General features: G+C 42.9%; 1 protein-coding gene across 2 annotated transcripts in view; it reads right to left on the minus strand.

Moving 5' to 3' along the window:
* Positions 1 to 14673, minus strand: part of SHC3 (SHC adaptor protein 3) — a 193848-nt gene that overhangs the window by 70377 nt on the left and 108798 nt on the right. For both annotated transcript variants that reach the window (XM_056525398.1, XM_056525389.1), the window contains one exon: positions 782 to 845. In XM_056525398.1, coding sequence (XP_056381373.1) covers positions 782 to 845 — 64 coding nt within the window. The remainder of the gene's footprint in view (positions 1 to 781; positions 846 to 14673) is intronic.

Consider the following 14673-nt stretch of genomic DNA (forward strand, 5'->3'; position numbering starts at 1 on the left):
GTAGTTTATTGTTTTGATCTTTTGACTGTCCCTCACTTACTTAGGTAGGCAATGTCACTGTGGTTATGGACCTGACGTTTAGGGCAGGTACATAAGTAGGCAGGGACAGGTGAGTGGGCGATAATAGTGTGCACTCCTTCCTTGCCCATATGTGACAGGAGTCCTACCAGACAGGAGAGAGCACGGAGGAGTCCTATCAGACAGGAGAGAGCACAGAGGAGTCCTTTCAGACAGGAGAGAGCACAGAGGAGTCCTATCAGACAGGAGAGAGCACAGAGGAGTCCTATCAGACAGGAGAGAGCACAGAGGAGTCCTGTCAGACAGGAGAGAGCACAGAGGAGTCCTGTCAGACAAGAGAGAGCACAGAGGAGTCCTATCCGACAGGAGAGAGCACAGAGGAGTACTATCAGACAGGAAAGAACACAGAGGAGTCCTATCAGACAGGAGAGAGCACAGAGGAGTCCTATCAGACAGGAGAGAGCACAGAGGAGTCCTATCAGACAGGAGGGAGCACAGAGGAGTACTATCAGACAGGAGAGAGCACAGAGGAGTCATATGAGATTACAGGATTGTCAACTGTCTGATTTGCATGCATAATTTTAGTGAAAGGTATAAAAAAAATACTGGCCTGAATTGCCGGTGGGTGGGGAAGGTCTGTAAAATGGAGCCACTACAATCAGTGTCTTAAGTTATAGACCACGACTAATGAAAACGATTGACTTGTGAAGTAAAAATTTACATTTTATATAAGGTAAATACAAAGGAATAAATAAATAACTACCTTTCTTTTCTTAAAAACTCCTTTGGTGCCTGGGACAGCTTCACATACTCTGCTGAAAGCTTCTCTACAAGAAAGAACATAAACAAATACTCATTACTTCATATATTTTTCAAAATTCATATTAAACAGACTTTTTTATTTAAATCTTTGTAAATAAAACATAACACAGTTTCCCTCTTACATAGCCCATTAATGCAGTGTTTAGCGTTAAAAGTGTTAAAGGTTAAAAAGGTTGTCTTTTAGGGCAGGGTCACACAGGGTGTACTTTATCCTGCGGATGGCCCAACTTCATTCACAAGAAGGACTGCAGAGTGAGCTCCTGGCTGCGGCTGGGTAGCTCTGTGTGTCTGCTCATAGCGGTGGATTTCTACAGCGCCAAATCCGACACTATGAGCGGACAAACAAAGCTATCAAGCCACAGCAGGGAGCTCACTCTGCAGTCCCACTGTCATCAGCGCATGTGCAGTGTGAAATACACTGCAGCGGCATCCCCTGTGACCCTACCCTTCGGGTATATTCACAAATACACTGCAGTTTGGTTGAAGATTTTGACTTCTCTGTTGAAATTAATTGGGAAAATCTGGGGGAAAAAACACGGGTGTATGCTGCTGCAGATTTTTAACTAGCAGATTTGGTGCTGCATTAAGTTTACATTAAAATCTGCAGCAACAAATCTGTAGCAGATTCTGTACATGTGAATGTACCCTTATTGGGCATCTTTCAGGTCTTAATGATGCAGCAATTTGTATATATGTGTTTAAATTTTTTACCCTTTGTCTTTTAAAATCTATAAATCTTTCACTTTTTCATCTACAGATCCATATGAGTTATTGTTGTTTATGGGCCCAATAGTACTTTGTAATGACATCACTAATTTTACCACAAAATCTTCAAAGCCCAACGGCAAAGACCAAAACAATTACTTGAGTAGCGAGATAAAAAATAAAATAAATAAAAAGAAAATTTGCAACTTTTGGTTGGTTTTGTTTCTATGAACTATTACATACAGATTATTGTTGTTTATTTTATTTAAAAAATAGGAAAAGAGGGTCATTTAAACTTTTATTAATGGGGAGCGGGGTAATTCACATCATTTTTTCCCCCCACTATTACAAGCAATCTTTCAATTGCTAACACTGTTCAGTGCTATGCTATAGGCGTAGCATTGAACAGTGTTATTCCCCATGCCAAATCAGCCTGGAGAAGCAGAGAGCACAGAGGAAGGTAGGGAGCCTACGGCCGCCCTTTCAGCTGATCGACACCCCGCACTGGTCCAGATCAGCCCCCCTCCATCCCTCCCGAGCACCAGTATTTTACTGGATTTAGGTCCCGCAATTGACTTTGATTGCAGGTTCTAAAAGGTTAATAGTCTTTCAGCGCTGATCACTTTAACTTTATACAAAATATAAGTTGGTTCAGTCAGGACTTAGTACAGGTGGTCTATAACAGCAGAAGGACAGTTTACAAGCCATTACTGTTAAAGAGAAACAGAAAGACAAATAGGTAAAAAAAAAAAAAAAAGAGCAAAAATGGATAACTAAGTAGTAGAAAAGCATAGCATGGTGATATTCCTGTTCTACCGTGTTGATGGGAGGATAAGAATTTTCAGAAGCTGAATGAATCGATGACTCCTACCCGATAGGTGTCAATAGTTTAGGTGGAGGGGGCATAATAGTGTGGGAAATGTTTGTTTTTTTGGCACATACTAGGACTGGAAACATGTAGATGGACATTTGGAGTTCATCCCTTACCAACTGTGGTTTACCTATAGCAGAAGGACATGGAAATTCTGCATGTGTTTTTTAGCCTTATCAACTTTAATGGGATTCCGCAGTCCCATTCACACTGCAGAATTTTCGCTGAAGACGTCCCACAGCTAAAATCCCGCATTCTAGGTTCCACAAAAATATAAGTCATTAAAGTCAATAGGGCTTTCTTTTCTCCACAAAATGCGGATTTAACAATAAATTTATTAAAACCAGTATTCTCCGTGCATAGAGTATTCATGCAGAAAATGCATAATTCTGCATTCACATTAATTTGGCTGGAATTCCACAACTTTCCGCGACAAAATTTGATGTCTGAACACACCCTAAGCCTTCCTTCCCCTGCATGTATAGGTCCCAGTTCTTAATGCAAAAAAGCAGGGATAAAGTAGAATAGACTTTCAGCCTGTCAATATCGCCATCAGATTTGCAGCAACTGCGAGCAGCTATCCTGTCTGCATGGTCAAAATTTCTGCAGGGTAATTTCAACATCTACTGGAATCTATGCCCCAATGAACAGTTGTGATTATGAAAGCCAAAGGAGTCCTAACACACTGCTAGATGGGTGTCTCTAATAAAGTGGGCGTTCAGTGTATATCGATCGGCCATACCATTATCCCCTGCCTTATATTGTGTAGGCCTCCTTAAAACAGCTACAGAAGATCTATCAAGGTTTGGTACTGTTATCATAGGAACTTTTAAGCCTTGTATTTCTCAAAGTAGGGCCTTAATGGATCACTTTTTTTTTTCAGCATGTCCAACAGAAGCTTGATAGAGTTGAAGTGTGGGAAATTGAAAAGCTAAGTCAGCACATCAAACTCTTTGGCATGTTCCTCTAACCATTCCTGAACAATGTTTGCAGTATAGAAAAGTTCCTTATCTTGCTGAAAGAGGCTACTGCCATTTGGGCATTCCTTTGCAATGAAGGGTATACTTGGACTACAGCAGGTGAAAGGGACATTTTTTTTCTGCCACTCAAGTTCATGAAACCCCCTGCTCTCCTCTTTCTTATTCATACAATATATGGCTCCGTGTATAGTATACTTTGGCACTACACATTGAATGTTTTCTGGTTTCATTATATGCACATTGCATTACATCTTTTTTTTGGCAGTGTATGGCACTATAATTTTTGCACCAGTATCATTATTACTATTATTATGCATTTGTATTTTATTCACCTGATTTTCACTAACATTCTGAGCTGCTCAAATATTGTAAAACTGGCACACCAGTGTATGTATTCTGCCTATAAATTTTTGCTTCCATTTAGCTATTCTATGGGTTTTACTGATTTATGACATTTCTGAGCAACATATAATGAAATGACAATAATTCAAATCTGAATGTGCATTGTTTTTGTTTAGAAGGGTGGGCCCTCAAAATAAGGTCCTCTGGTGTGCCTGTGCCCATAGAACCTAGGCTGACATTGAGCTTTGGCAATTCTTCCAATTGAAATTACTGGCCGCTTGTAAGGTTTTTGTTTGTTTTTGCATGTAAAGTACTTCCTCCTCTTCAGTGCTGGCAACCGTTATCTTTACTGATTCCTTATCTCTTTTTGGGACCTCTTGGTTTTTCAGGACCTGCTTTACAGTGCAGTGTATTGGTTTTCCCAGAGGAATTTGATCATGCAAAAACTCAACTACCCATTATGGTACTCACAACATGTCAAACTTTTGACTGTATTTATGTACATTTTACTTATTTTCCAAAATGTAAGCACTCTATTGTTTCCCAATGACTATAAAGGTTTGCATTAGATTACTAAGCATACTAATATCTATGTGTTTTTTTTTATATGATACTTTGTATGTGTTAGTTATCACAAGAACACTGAGGGGAAATTATTAAGACTAAGTAAGTAAATCCTACCACTTTTCTAAGTAAACCCCCTGTAGTGTAAGATAGTACAGGATTTATTGCACATCTCTTGATAAATCCAGGCATATCTCAGGCTGCCCACGCACTACAATTTATGCCTGCTAGCAAAGGTAAATATGAGTAAATTTGGCATGGGGTGGAAACCGCCCTTTGATTGAAGCCACATAATTCCTGCCTACTTGTTGGGAGCAGCGCAGATCCTCCAAAAAGCACAACATTATGTGACTTTTGAAAAATTCCAGACACCTTAGGTCACCTGAAGACCAATTTTAGCATGTGTATAGTTTCCTTCTCACTCTACCTAATGGCAGATGTCGAGCTGTATTTTAACTAGCTGATCCTTTATTACCATGAGAAGAAGATGTTACCAGATCCCTTGTTTCCCCCTGACATTAACCTTCGACGATGTAATCTCACAAAAGCCTTTGACATGTGTCAAAGTGGTCTAGAAAAACAGATGCAAAAGTAATGCTGACTATAATGAATATTGGTGGCAAAAGGAATGCAAGGGTCTATTCAGAACATGTTGTTATATTGTGATTTATCTCAGATTTAGCCTGATTTTCCCATAGCAACCAATCAGAGCTGAGCTTTCATTTTACTAAAGCAATTTAAGAAATGGAAGCTGTGATTGATAAATCTGGGTTTAGAAATATGGAGTAAGGGATTAAGATTTATTTACTGTTGAGTTTTGCTATGTTCTTACAGAAAAGGCTGTACTTGATTTAAAAGTCATAAAACATACAACAGAGACATATGTTTGAATATGTTTTAATAAGACAAAAGTACAAAACAAAAGCCAACATCACATGTTCAATTTCTCTTGATGATTTTCAAACTTGTTGGTTATTTTCTGGCCTGAGATCTTCCCGAGATCTGCAAAATTTCTCCTAGAAGGAATAATAACAGAATTGTAATTATAATTAAGAAAAATACCTTTTGCTGAATTTTTATTACTCTAAATATACAAACTTAAAATTATACAATTTTTTGATTTTTGTTTGTTTATTTATTTATTGGTGACAATGCCAAACAGCCCCATAAATTGTGCAGTGTGCTGGATCCTGGTGGTGGTGCCTTGTGCCACAGCATGTCCCAACTTGTGACTGCTAGATCCCTACTTTTCATAGAATATATTCCCAATCATATTTTGAAGCCACCCAACTTTCTGCAAAACAAGGGTACAGTCCCAAACCACTAAATGGTCATACTGGCCAAGTCCAAGTCCCCACATTGTGTGAGCTCCCGGGCAGGAGAAAGTGGGCGTTCCCCAGCAGGCACAACGTCACTGAAGCCTGTGAGAGCTGTGCCTCGCCATGCCCTCGCCAAGGTCTCCTGCAAGGCCGGGAGGAGACCAAACTAATTGTTTGACTTGCGCAGGGAACAGAACAGAGACATCTAGTGGAAGTTTTTTCAATCACATTAAAAACATATAAAGGTTGAGAATTTTAACAGCAAGTAATTTGCAAAGTGTCATAATTACATAAGGAACAATATATTAAATATATGACAAGTACTCTGTTAACTGCAACTTGCAGTTCAACAAGCAGCACTTACATTTTTCTTTTTACATAAGAAGGGATATTCTCTAAACACTTGTTCAAGAGCCATTTGGGTTTATAAGACCCCTCTTCCTTCTTCCAGTACATTGATTTCTCAGCAGTTTAACATGAGGTCGAAGAACAGCCAATCCTTCCATCTTTTCTGAAAGAATAATACTTGGCCCTTGAAATGAAAATTATGTAAGAGGTAAGGATATCAACTAGCCACCCCCTTTCTGGGCATGTATTGGGCATCTCTTCAAATTTATTACAATTGTTCATTAATGAACAAATAATTGTTACTGCAAAGACAGGCATAAAATGGTTCACAACAAAAGGCAAGCTGTTGCATTGGTTTGTTCTATTGTGCTGTGCAAAACAAGGAAGAGCTCATGAAATATATGTGAGCGAGTGGTTTGTCTGCTGAGACAAGACATGGTGTTCCATATTTTGCTAGTGAAATCACAGTTTGTGCATCCAAAAACAGAAATGTATCTATCTACCAGAAATTGAGGTCCCTTTCCTGTTAAAGCAGGAAACTAAGGCTAGGTTTAAATGGACATTGTCTATTGTCCCGCCATTCTCCCGTCAATGCTGCTGAAACGGAGCATACTACTAACGGATGCAAACTGATGCAAATGGATGCCATTTGCATCAGTTTTTCATCGGTTAGTATGAAAAGTCAGTGGCTTACAGACTCCCGCAGCCACGACTACTACTGCTCCCATCATGAAACAGACTTGTTTCAATGATGGGCGTAGTAGTTCCACCGGCTGCAGGAGTCTGGGGGCGGCTGGGGAGACTACTGTAGTGTTGTCCCAATATCCCCATTATGGAACAGAGTATGTTCAATGTTGGGGGTAGTAGTACAGGGGCTGAGGGATTGATCACACTGGGTCTCACTTCTGAGACCTGATGCGATCAGAAGTTACTAATCAGGGAAGCGGGCAGCATGCCCCGCTAACCTGCAATGTATGTAGTGTTTTACTTTCATTTTCAATACCATTGTATATAAAAGCGCTGTGGGGGGCAAGATATATAGCGCTGCGGGGGGGTGGGGGTCAGACATATAGCGCTATATGTCTATCCCCACACAGCGCTTCTATATATCTTTTCCACCGCATCGCATTTATACACATATTCCCCCCCCCCCTGCAGTGCATTTATTATCATATGCACGCAGAGCATTTCAAATTATATGCCCCCCGCAGAGCATTTCAAATTCTATGCCCCTCGCAGCATATCTACATACATATGCCCCCGCAGTGCTATGTGTCAAAACAATTCTATCAGGAGACATCAGGCCAGCTGGCTTCCCCGGCTGGCCTGATGCGCTGCTGATAGAATACTTGTCACACATAGCGCTGTGGGGGCATATTTATATAGAAGCGCTGCGGGGGCCAGACATATAACGCTATATGTCTGGCTCCCGCAGTGCTTCTATATACATATCTCCACCACATCGCTGTATGCAAAAAGTATCCGGCCCGATGCCTCCTGATAGAATACTTTTGACACATAGTGCTGTGGGGGCAAATAATTAGAAATACACTATATGTCTGGCCCCCCATAGCACTATGTATCTTGCCCCCACAGCACTTTTATTTACATATGCCGCCCGCTGTCACTCACAAATTCCTATTTAAAAAACCCTGGACATTCAGGGCTGCTGGTGGGGGATTTAAAAATGAAAGTAAAATACCACATACATCACAGTGGAGCGGGGCATGCTGCTTGCTCCCCTGGTTAATAACTTCTGATCGCATCGGGTCTCAGAAGTCTCAGATCCAGTTTGATCAATCCCTCAGCCCCTGTACTACTACCCCCAACATGGAACAGACTCTGTTCCATGATGGGGGTAATAATACAAGCACTAATGTAGCCTGCCCAGCTGCCCACAGGTTTGTTCCACGATGGGAATAGGTAGTAGTGACCTCTTCTGAGCATGCTCAGAAGTAATAACTGTTCAAAAACAGATATTAAAAACCACGTGCAAACGGATGACATTAAAGGCTCATCCGTTTGCTATAGCCGTCAATGTTAAATTTATAATATCCGTTTCTATTCCGTTGTTTTTGACGGGGGGAAAAAATACTGCATGCAACGTCTTTTTGCCATCAAAAATAACAGAATAGGAACCAAACAAGTGCAAACGGCTTGAAAAGGACTGTTCAAAAATCCCATTGACATCAATGGGATTCATTTACAGCCATTTGAAAAAGACAAGAACGGATTTGAGAAGGGGCATGAATTAACTGACAGTAATGTGAACGAGCCCTTAGATGTATAAACTGTTTATAGCAGCAATATTTTTCACAACTACTATTGTTTTTTCTGTGTCCAACAACAATCCATTTTCTACACGGGCAATCAGGCACACACCCGCGGACAAAATAGCAGTTAAGAGAATGATTATTGGTGTAATAGGTTTCTATAAAACAAGCAAAAGTTCTCTGATCTGTTTACAAAAATGTATTATGTCCTCATCCACTAGTCTGATAGACGGTCCCATGCTTTCACGACCACAGCTGATGAATGGTAAAAAAAAAACATCCAAGAGGATTTCTCAGCAAATTTTTGTCGCTGGCTAACTGTTTTGAACCGTCGTTGATTGGTTTTTCACCGCACAGTTGTTGAACAATTGTTAATCTTTGGATTTTATTTTGTGTGTATGGTAAGACTGAGGCTGAAGTCTTACAAAGCCTACACAGTCACAGCCTCTCATCAGCCTGCTCACTGACACTCTCTCTGTGACGACACTCTGACCTTGCCATGTGATACAGACTGATAGAAGGAGATTTATCAGAACCTGTCCAGAGGAAAAGTTGCTGAGTTGCCCATAGCAACCAATCAGATCTCTTCTTACATTTCTGAAAAGGCCTCTGAAAAATGAAAGAAGCGATCTGATTGGTTGCTATGGGCAACTCAGCAACTTTTCCTCTGGACAGGTTTTGATAAATCTCCCTCACAGCCTTCCTATAAAGCTGCTTGCAGCATCCCAGCTTGCTGGACAGTGCCACTTAACCCCTTGGGGACGGGGCCCATTATAACCCTAAGGACGGGAGCATTTTTTGCAAATCTGACCTCTATCACTTTATGTATTAATAACTCTAGGATGCTTTTACTTATAAATTTTATTCTGAGATTGTTTTTTCGTTACATATTCTTCTGTATGTTAGTGGTAAATTTACGTCGATACTTGCATCATTTCTTGGTGAATTCAAAAATTTATGAAAAAATTAGAAAATTTTGCATTTTTTTTTCACTTTGAAGCTCTCTGCTTGTAAGGAAAATAGACATGCCAAATAAATTATATATTGATTCACATATACAATATGTCTTCTTTATGTTTGCATCATAAAGTTGATATGTTTTTACTTTTGGAAGACATCAGAGGGCTTCAATGTATAGCAGCAATTCTCCAATTTTTCAAAATCTGAATTTTTCAGGGACTTGTTAAGTTTAGAAGTGATTTTGAGGGTGTTTATGTTGGAAAACCCCTATAATGGACCCCATTATGAAAACTGCCCCCCTCAAAGTATTCAAAATTACATTCAAAAAGTTTGTTAACCCTTTAGGTGTTTCACAGGAATAGCAGCAAAATGGAGGAGAAAAATCAAAATCTCAATTTTTTTTACACTAAAATGTTATTGTAGACCCATTTTTTTCATTTTTACAAGGGGTAAAAGGTAAAAAGCCCCCCAAAACTTGTAAATAATTTTCTCTCGAGTAAGGAAACACCTCATATGTGGATGTAAAGTGCTCTGTGGGTGCCCTAGAGGGGTCAGAAGGGAAGGAGCGAAATTGGGCTTTTGGAGAGTGAATTTTACTGAAATGGTTTTTGGGGGCATGTTATATTTAGGAAGCCCCCATGATGCCAGAACAGTAAAAAAAAAAAAAAAAAAACACATGGCATACCATTTTGGAAACTACACCCCTCAAGGAACGTAACAAGGGGTATAGTGAGCCTTAACACCCCAAAGGTGATTGACAAACTTTTGTTAAATTCGGACGTAAAAAATAAAAATTTTCATTTTCACAAGGGGTAATAGAAGAAAAAGCCCCCAAAAATTTGTAACCCCATTTCTTCTGATTATGGAAATACCCCATATGTGGATATAAAGTGCTCTGCGAGTGAACTACAATGCTCAGAAGAGAAGGAGCGCTATTGGGCTTTTGGAGAGCGAATTTGGTTGGAATGGAAGTTGGGGGCCATGTGCGTTTACAAAGCCCCCCATGGTGCCAGAACAGTGGACCCCCCCCCCCAACATGTGACCCCATGTTTCCTAACTCAGTGGTTCCCCACCAGTGTGCCTCCAGCTGTTGCAAAACTATAACTCCGAGCATGCCCGGACAGTCAGGGATGCTGGGTGTGTAGTTCTGCAATATCTGGCCCTTCAGATGTTGCAGAACAACAACTCCCAGCATGCCTGGACAGTCTGGGCATGCTAGGAGTTGTAGTTATGCAACAACTGGGGAAGAACAGTTTGGAGACAGTAGTGGCCTCCAAACTGTAGCCCTCCAGATGTTGCAAAACTACAACTCCAAGCATGCCGAGACTGTCCAGGCATGCTGGGAGTTGTAGTTCTGCAACATATGAAGGACCAGGTATTGCAGAACTACACGGCTAGCATCCCTGACTGTCTGGGCATGCTGGGAATTGTAGTTTTGATACATCTGGAGGGCTACAGTTTGGAGACCACTGTAGTGGTCTCCACACTATGTCACTACAGATGTTGCAAAACTACAATCCCAGCATGCCCAGACAGTCAGTGCATGCTGAAAGTTGTAGTTTTGCAACATCTGGAGGACCACAGTTTAGAGACCACTACATTGTGGTCTCCAAACTGTGGCCCTTCAAATGTTGCAAAACTACAACTCCCAGCATGCCCAGACAGCCTTTGGCTGTCTGGGCATGCTGGGAGTTGTAGTTTGGCAACTCTTAGAAGGCAGCAGTAAAAATCACTTTATGGCGATCTTCACTGCTACCTTCACTGCTGTTCCGCCACTTACCGCCGGCGATCCCGCCGCTGGTCTCGCCGAGGGTCCTGCCAAGGGTCGCCGGTCCCTCAGGTACGCGCCCCCCCCGCTCTGCCCCGACATCCAGGGGCGGGCAGAGCGGGAATTTCACCTTTAACCCCCCCACCCCCAACTGCCATTGGTCAGTTAGTCCTAACTGACTAATGGCAGGGAATAGGAGGATTAGGGTGATCGGAGCAGTCTCTGACAGCTCCAATCATTCCTATTTTCTGGGCTATCGGGTCATCAGAGACCCGATCAGCCCGGAATCGCTGCAAATTGACGATCTGAATTGATCGGCGATTTGCGGCGATCGCCGACATGGGGGGGCATTGCCACTGGATGCCTTCTGATAGATGTAAGCAGTGGTGGGGACTGAAATTCCCATGGACGTACAGGTATGCCCTCCGTCCTTAAGTACCAGGACGCGAGGGTGTACCTGTGCTCCATTCGTCCTCAACAGGTTAAAAAAAGAATGAGGACAGCGCAAAGCACTAATTAAAACACTAATTTGCCGCCTCTACATGTTTCACCGTCTCCACGGCGTTTTCAAGAGGCAAAGTGTGGCAACATCCTAGTGTTTTAATTAGTGCCTCGTAAGGGATATTGGGTTTCTGCAGAACCCTAGATACTAAGAGCAAATCGCTCAGTACATACTCATACCATCCCACTTGGCACTACAATTTTAATATCACATACTGGGTTTATTATTTTAAGATAAACAATAAAAGTTATATTTTATACATTTTTGAGGGGGAATAAACAGAGGTGTTTTGCACCCCGGGCTACGGCCCTGGGGTTTGGTTATTTACAATAATGACTGAGACACAAAGTAATGGACAACAGTAGCTTTAATGAGGTTAGACAGGTGGAAAAGTCTATACAGTTCAGCCAGGCCCACGGAGGTGACCAGTGACTTCAGAGACCTTAAGGGCTTGCTGGGACTTGTAGTAGAGGTGGGCAATTTAATGCAGACCACGTTGACTAGACAGATGACTTTGACTTGACTGACTTGTAACTGACAAGACTGTGACTGTGGCTTACTTGCAGGTTTGTAGCTTGTGGCTGCAGACTGGACTCGGGGCCTCCTATGACTCTGTACACACACTTAGGCACAACTTGACTGGACCTCAGCAAAGACTAAGAGAGCGTGCAGAGGCTCCACCCAGGGCTTATATGGGGGAGGCTCTGGTGGGGTCCCATTGGTCATCCCTAGGTCACCTGGTCACTGATACCTCCTGGGTAACAATCACATGACAAATCACATGGTGAACAGTCTTAAAGATATAACATTGTTACATATATAACATAGGGATTATATACAATTACAATAAACAGATGCAGAGGGGGGGGGGGCAGCAGGGGACACTGCAGGAGGCTGCCTGACAGGGCAGCAAGGGTAAGGGGTAACACCTCCTGTACTGGGCCACAACAAACGCCCCCTCTTAAACACAGCCGTCCTTGACGCCCTGTCCTGGAGGGTGGACGACTAACAGTGGCCACTGGGGCCTAGTGAGAACAATTCCTGGGGCATATTGGTGTAATGTCCTTCACAGGTCTGATTGTGGGAAACAATACAAAAACGAGTCCATGTGGCACTTGAGGAAAAATGTCCATACATGCTATTTGTGGTAAACATGTGGGATTCATTACCCTTGTAACTGCAGCTTCATCATAATTACGACACTTGAACACATTTGTGCGGATTAGGCTGCCTGAGGCTCTCTACCCAATATCTTAGCTGCTGGGGCCCCTCAGCACTAGCCACATCTCCCCAGAACTCAATAGGTAATTTTATACTATACAATAAAGTTACCTTCCCATGCTGTACTCTGTCACTATTTGTGTCTGACTTATACCTCAGGGGAACCCTCTGGCCCGTAGAGTACCCGGTACACATGGACAGGAAGAAATGTTAGACATATGTACATTTGTTGATGGTGGACTGGGAGTATACTTTTTGCTACAGTCCTAATCCAGACATTACATATGGCTAGACTAAATTAGTTATACTTAGACTGACTATGTGGTACAACTATATACAATATACTGTGACTTACTCTTTGTACCTAGCTGGTATTTGTCCTTTGGGACCTGCGCAACACCACCTCTGGACAGTCTGGAACTCTTGTGTCTTCTGGAGCTCTTGGAGCTCCTGGTGCTGCGGCTGGCTCTTCTTCAGTGAACTCAGGAGCTGGTATGAGATCAGGACTAACTGGAACTGGAGTCGCTGGCTGCCGGGTTTGTATAGGCCAGTGAAAGAGTTGGCACTCGAGATACTGGAGTATAGGCTGGAGCCAGCGGTGACAAGACGGGGACTGGGGTGAAGACTAATGTGGGTTGAACCAGCCTTGGGGTTGTGGAGACACAGAAGATCGCAGGCTGACTTGGAGAGAACATGGGGGAATCCATAGAGGGATGGATTCCGTCGCCTGGGACGTACTCCCTCGCCGGTCTAACAGTTCGAGGTGGTGGTGCTGGGAGAACTGGTAGATCTTTTTTCAGACATAACTTGATCCGGTTTTGGTGGACAACTTGTGGCTCATGCCCATGCTGTTGTACGTCATATACATCAGATTCCAGATAAGGTATGGCCGTTACCGTGTATGGTTCTGTCTCCCAAATAGAGTCTAACTTGTGGGTCCTTGGAAACTTCCACAGCCAGACTTTATCGCCCAACTGAAAAGTTTGGCAGAGGCATTAAAGTTATACAGTAGTCCTCCTTTTGTCTCTGCTGGGCCTCACCAATCTTCTTGCTGACAATTTCCTTGGCCTCTAGGATTCTTCTCTGGTGGACAGAGACCCACTCCAGGGAGGCTTTCGTATAGTTGTTGAACGGGGCTTGGAGCCCAAATGTTCGGTTTTTAGGCAGCTGCCCATTTCACCCATCATCAGGTAGAAAGGGGTGTACCCCGTAGAACAGAGGACCGTGTTATTGTAGATCATCAATAGTTCGGGCAGCGCTCTTTTTGTCTCGACCCAGAGGCTGCTCGCAACATGTGGATAAAGACATGATTGATGCGCTCACAGAGCCCGTTCCCCTGGGGGTGGTAAGCAGTAGTCCGGAGTTTTTTGCAGGCATTTTTTGCACAGCTCTTGGAAGAGTTGGGCCTTGAAGGCTGTCCCCCGGTCCGTAAGGACAGACTCCGGACACCCAAGGGTTTGCACCCAATTGGAGAAGAACATCTGGGCCGCTGTCTTGGCTGTGAGGTCTTTAACGGGTACAACGACAACCCATTTAGAGAAGCGATCCACCATTGTGAGAGCATAAGTATAATCTAGCGCAACCAACTGGTTAGGCCTTTCACTCTGGATGGAATGGAGGGGGGCTCTTGCATCCTTGCGCACATTGGTGAGGTTACAGACTGCACATTCACTGCACTATTTCTCAATGTTGCTCCGCATTTCGATCCAATAGAATCTTCACCTGACAGTAGCTTCGGTCTTGTTGACCCCAAAGTCCCCAGACTGATCATGGTATGTGTTGAGGGCCATCGCTGTGTCACTTCGGGGAACCAGAATCTGATTAAGTTGATCACCAGAGACCGGAGCCAAAGAATTTCGGTAGAACAGTCCTTTGTGCACAAACAGTCGCTTCCTCTGTTGCCACAGACGTTTCAAATCATAGTCACACTGGGCCCGGCGTAGACATGTTGGCACCTTTTTCACCAGAAGATAGTCAAAC

This window comes from Hyla sarda, chromosome 1, assembly GCF_029499605.1.
Source record: "Hyla sarda isolate aHylSar1 chromosome 1, aHylSar1.hap1, whole genome shotgun sequence".
Lineage (NCBI taxonomy): Eukaryota > Metazoa > Chordata > Amphibia > Anura > Hylidae > Hyla > Hyla sarda.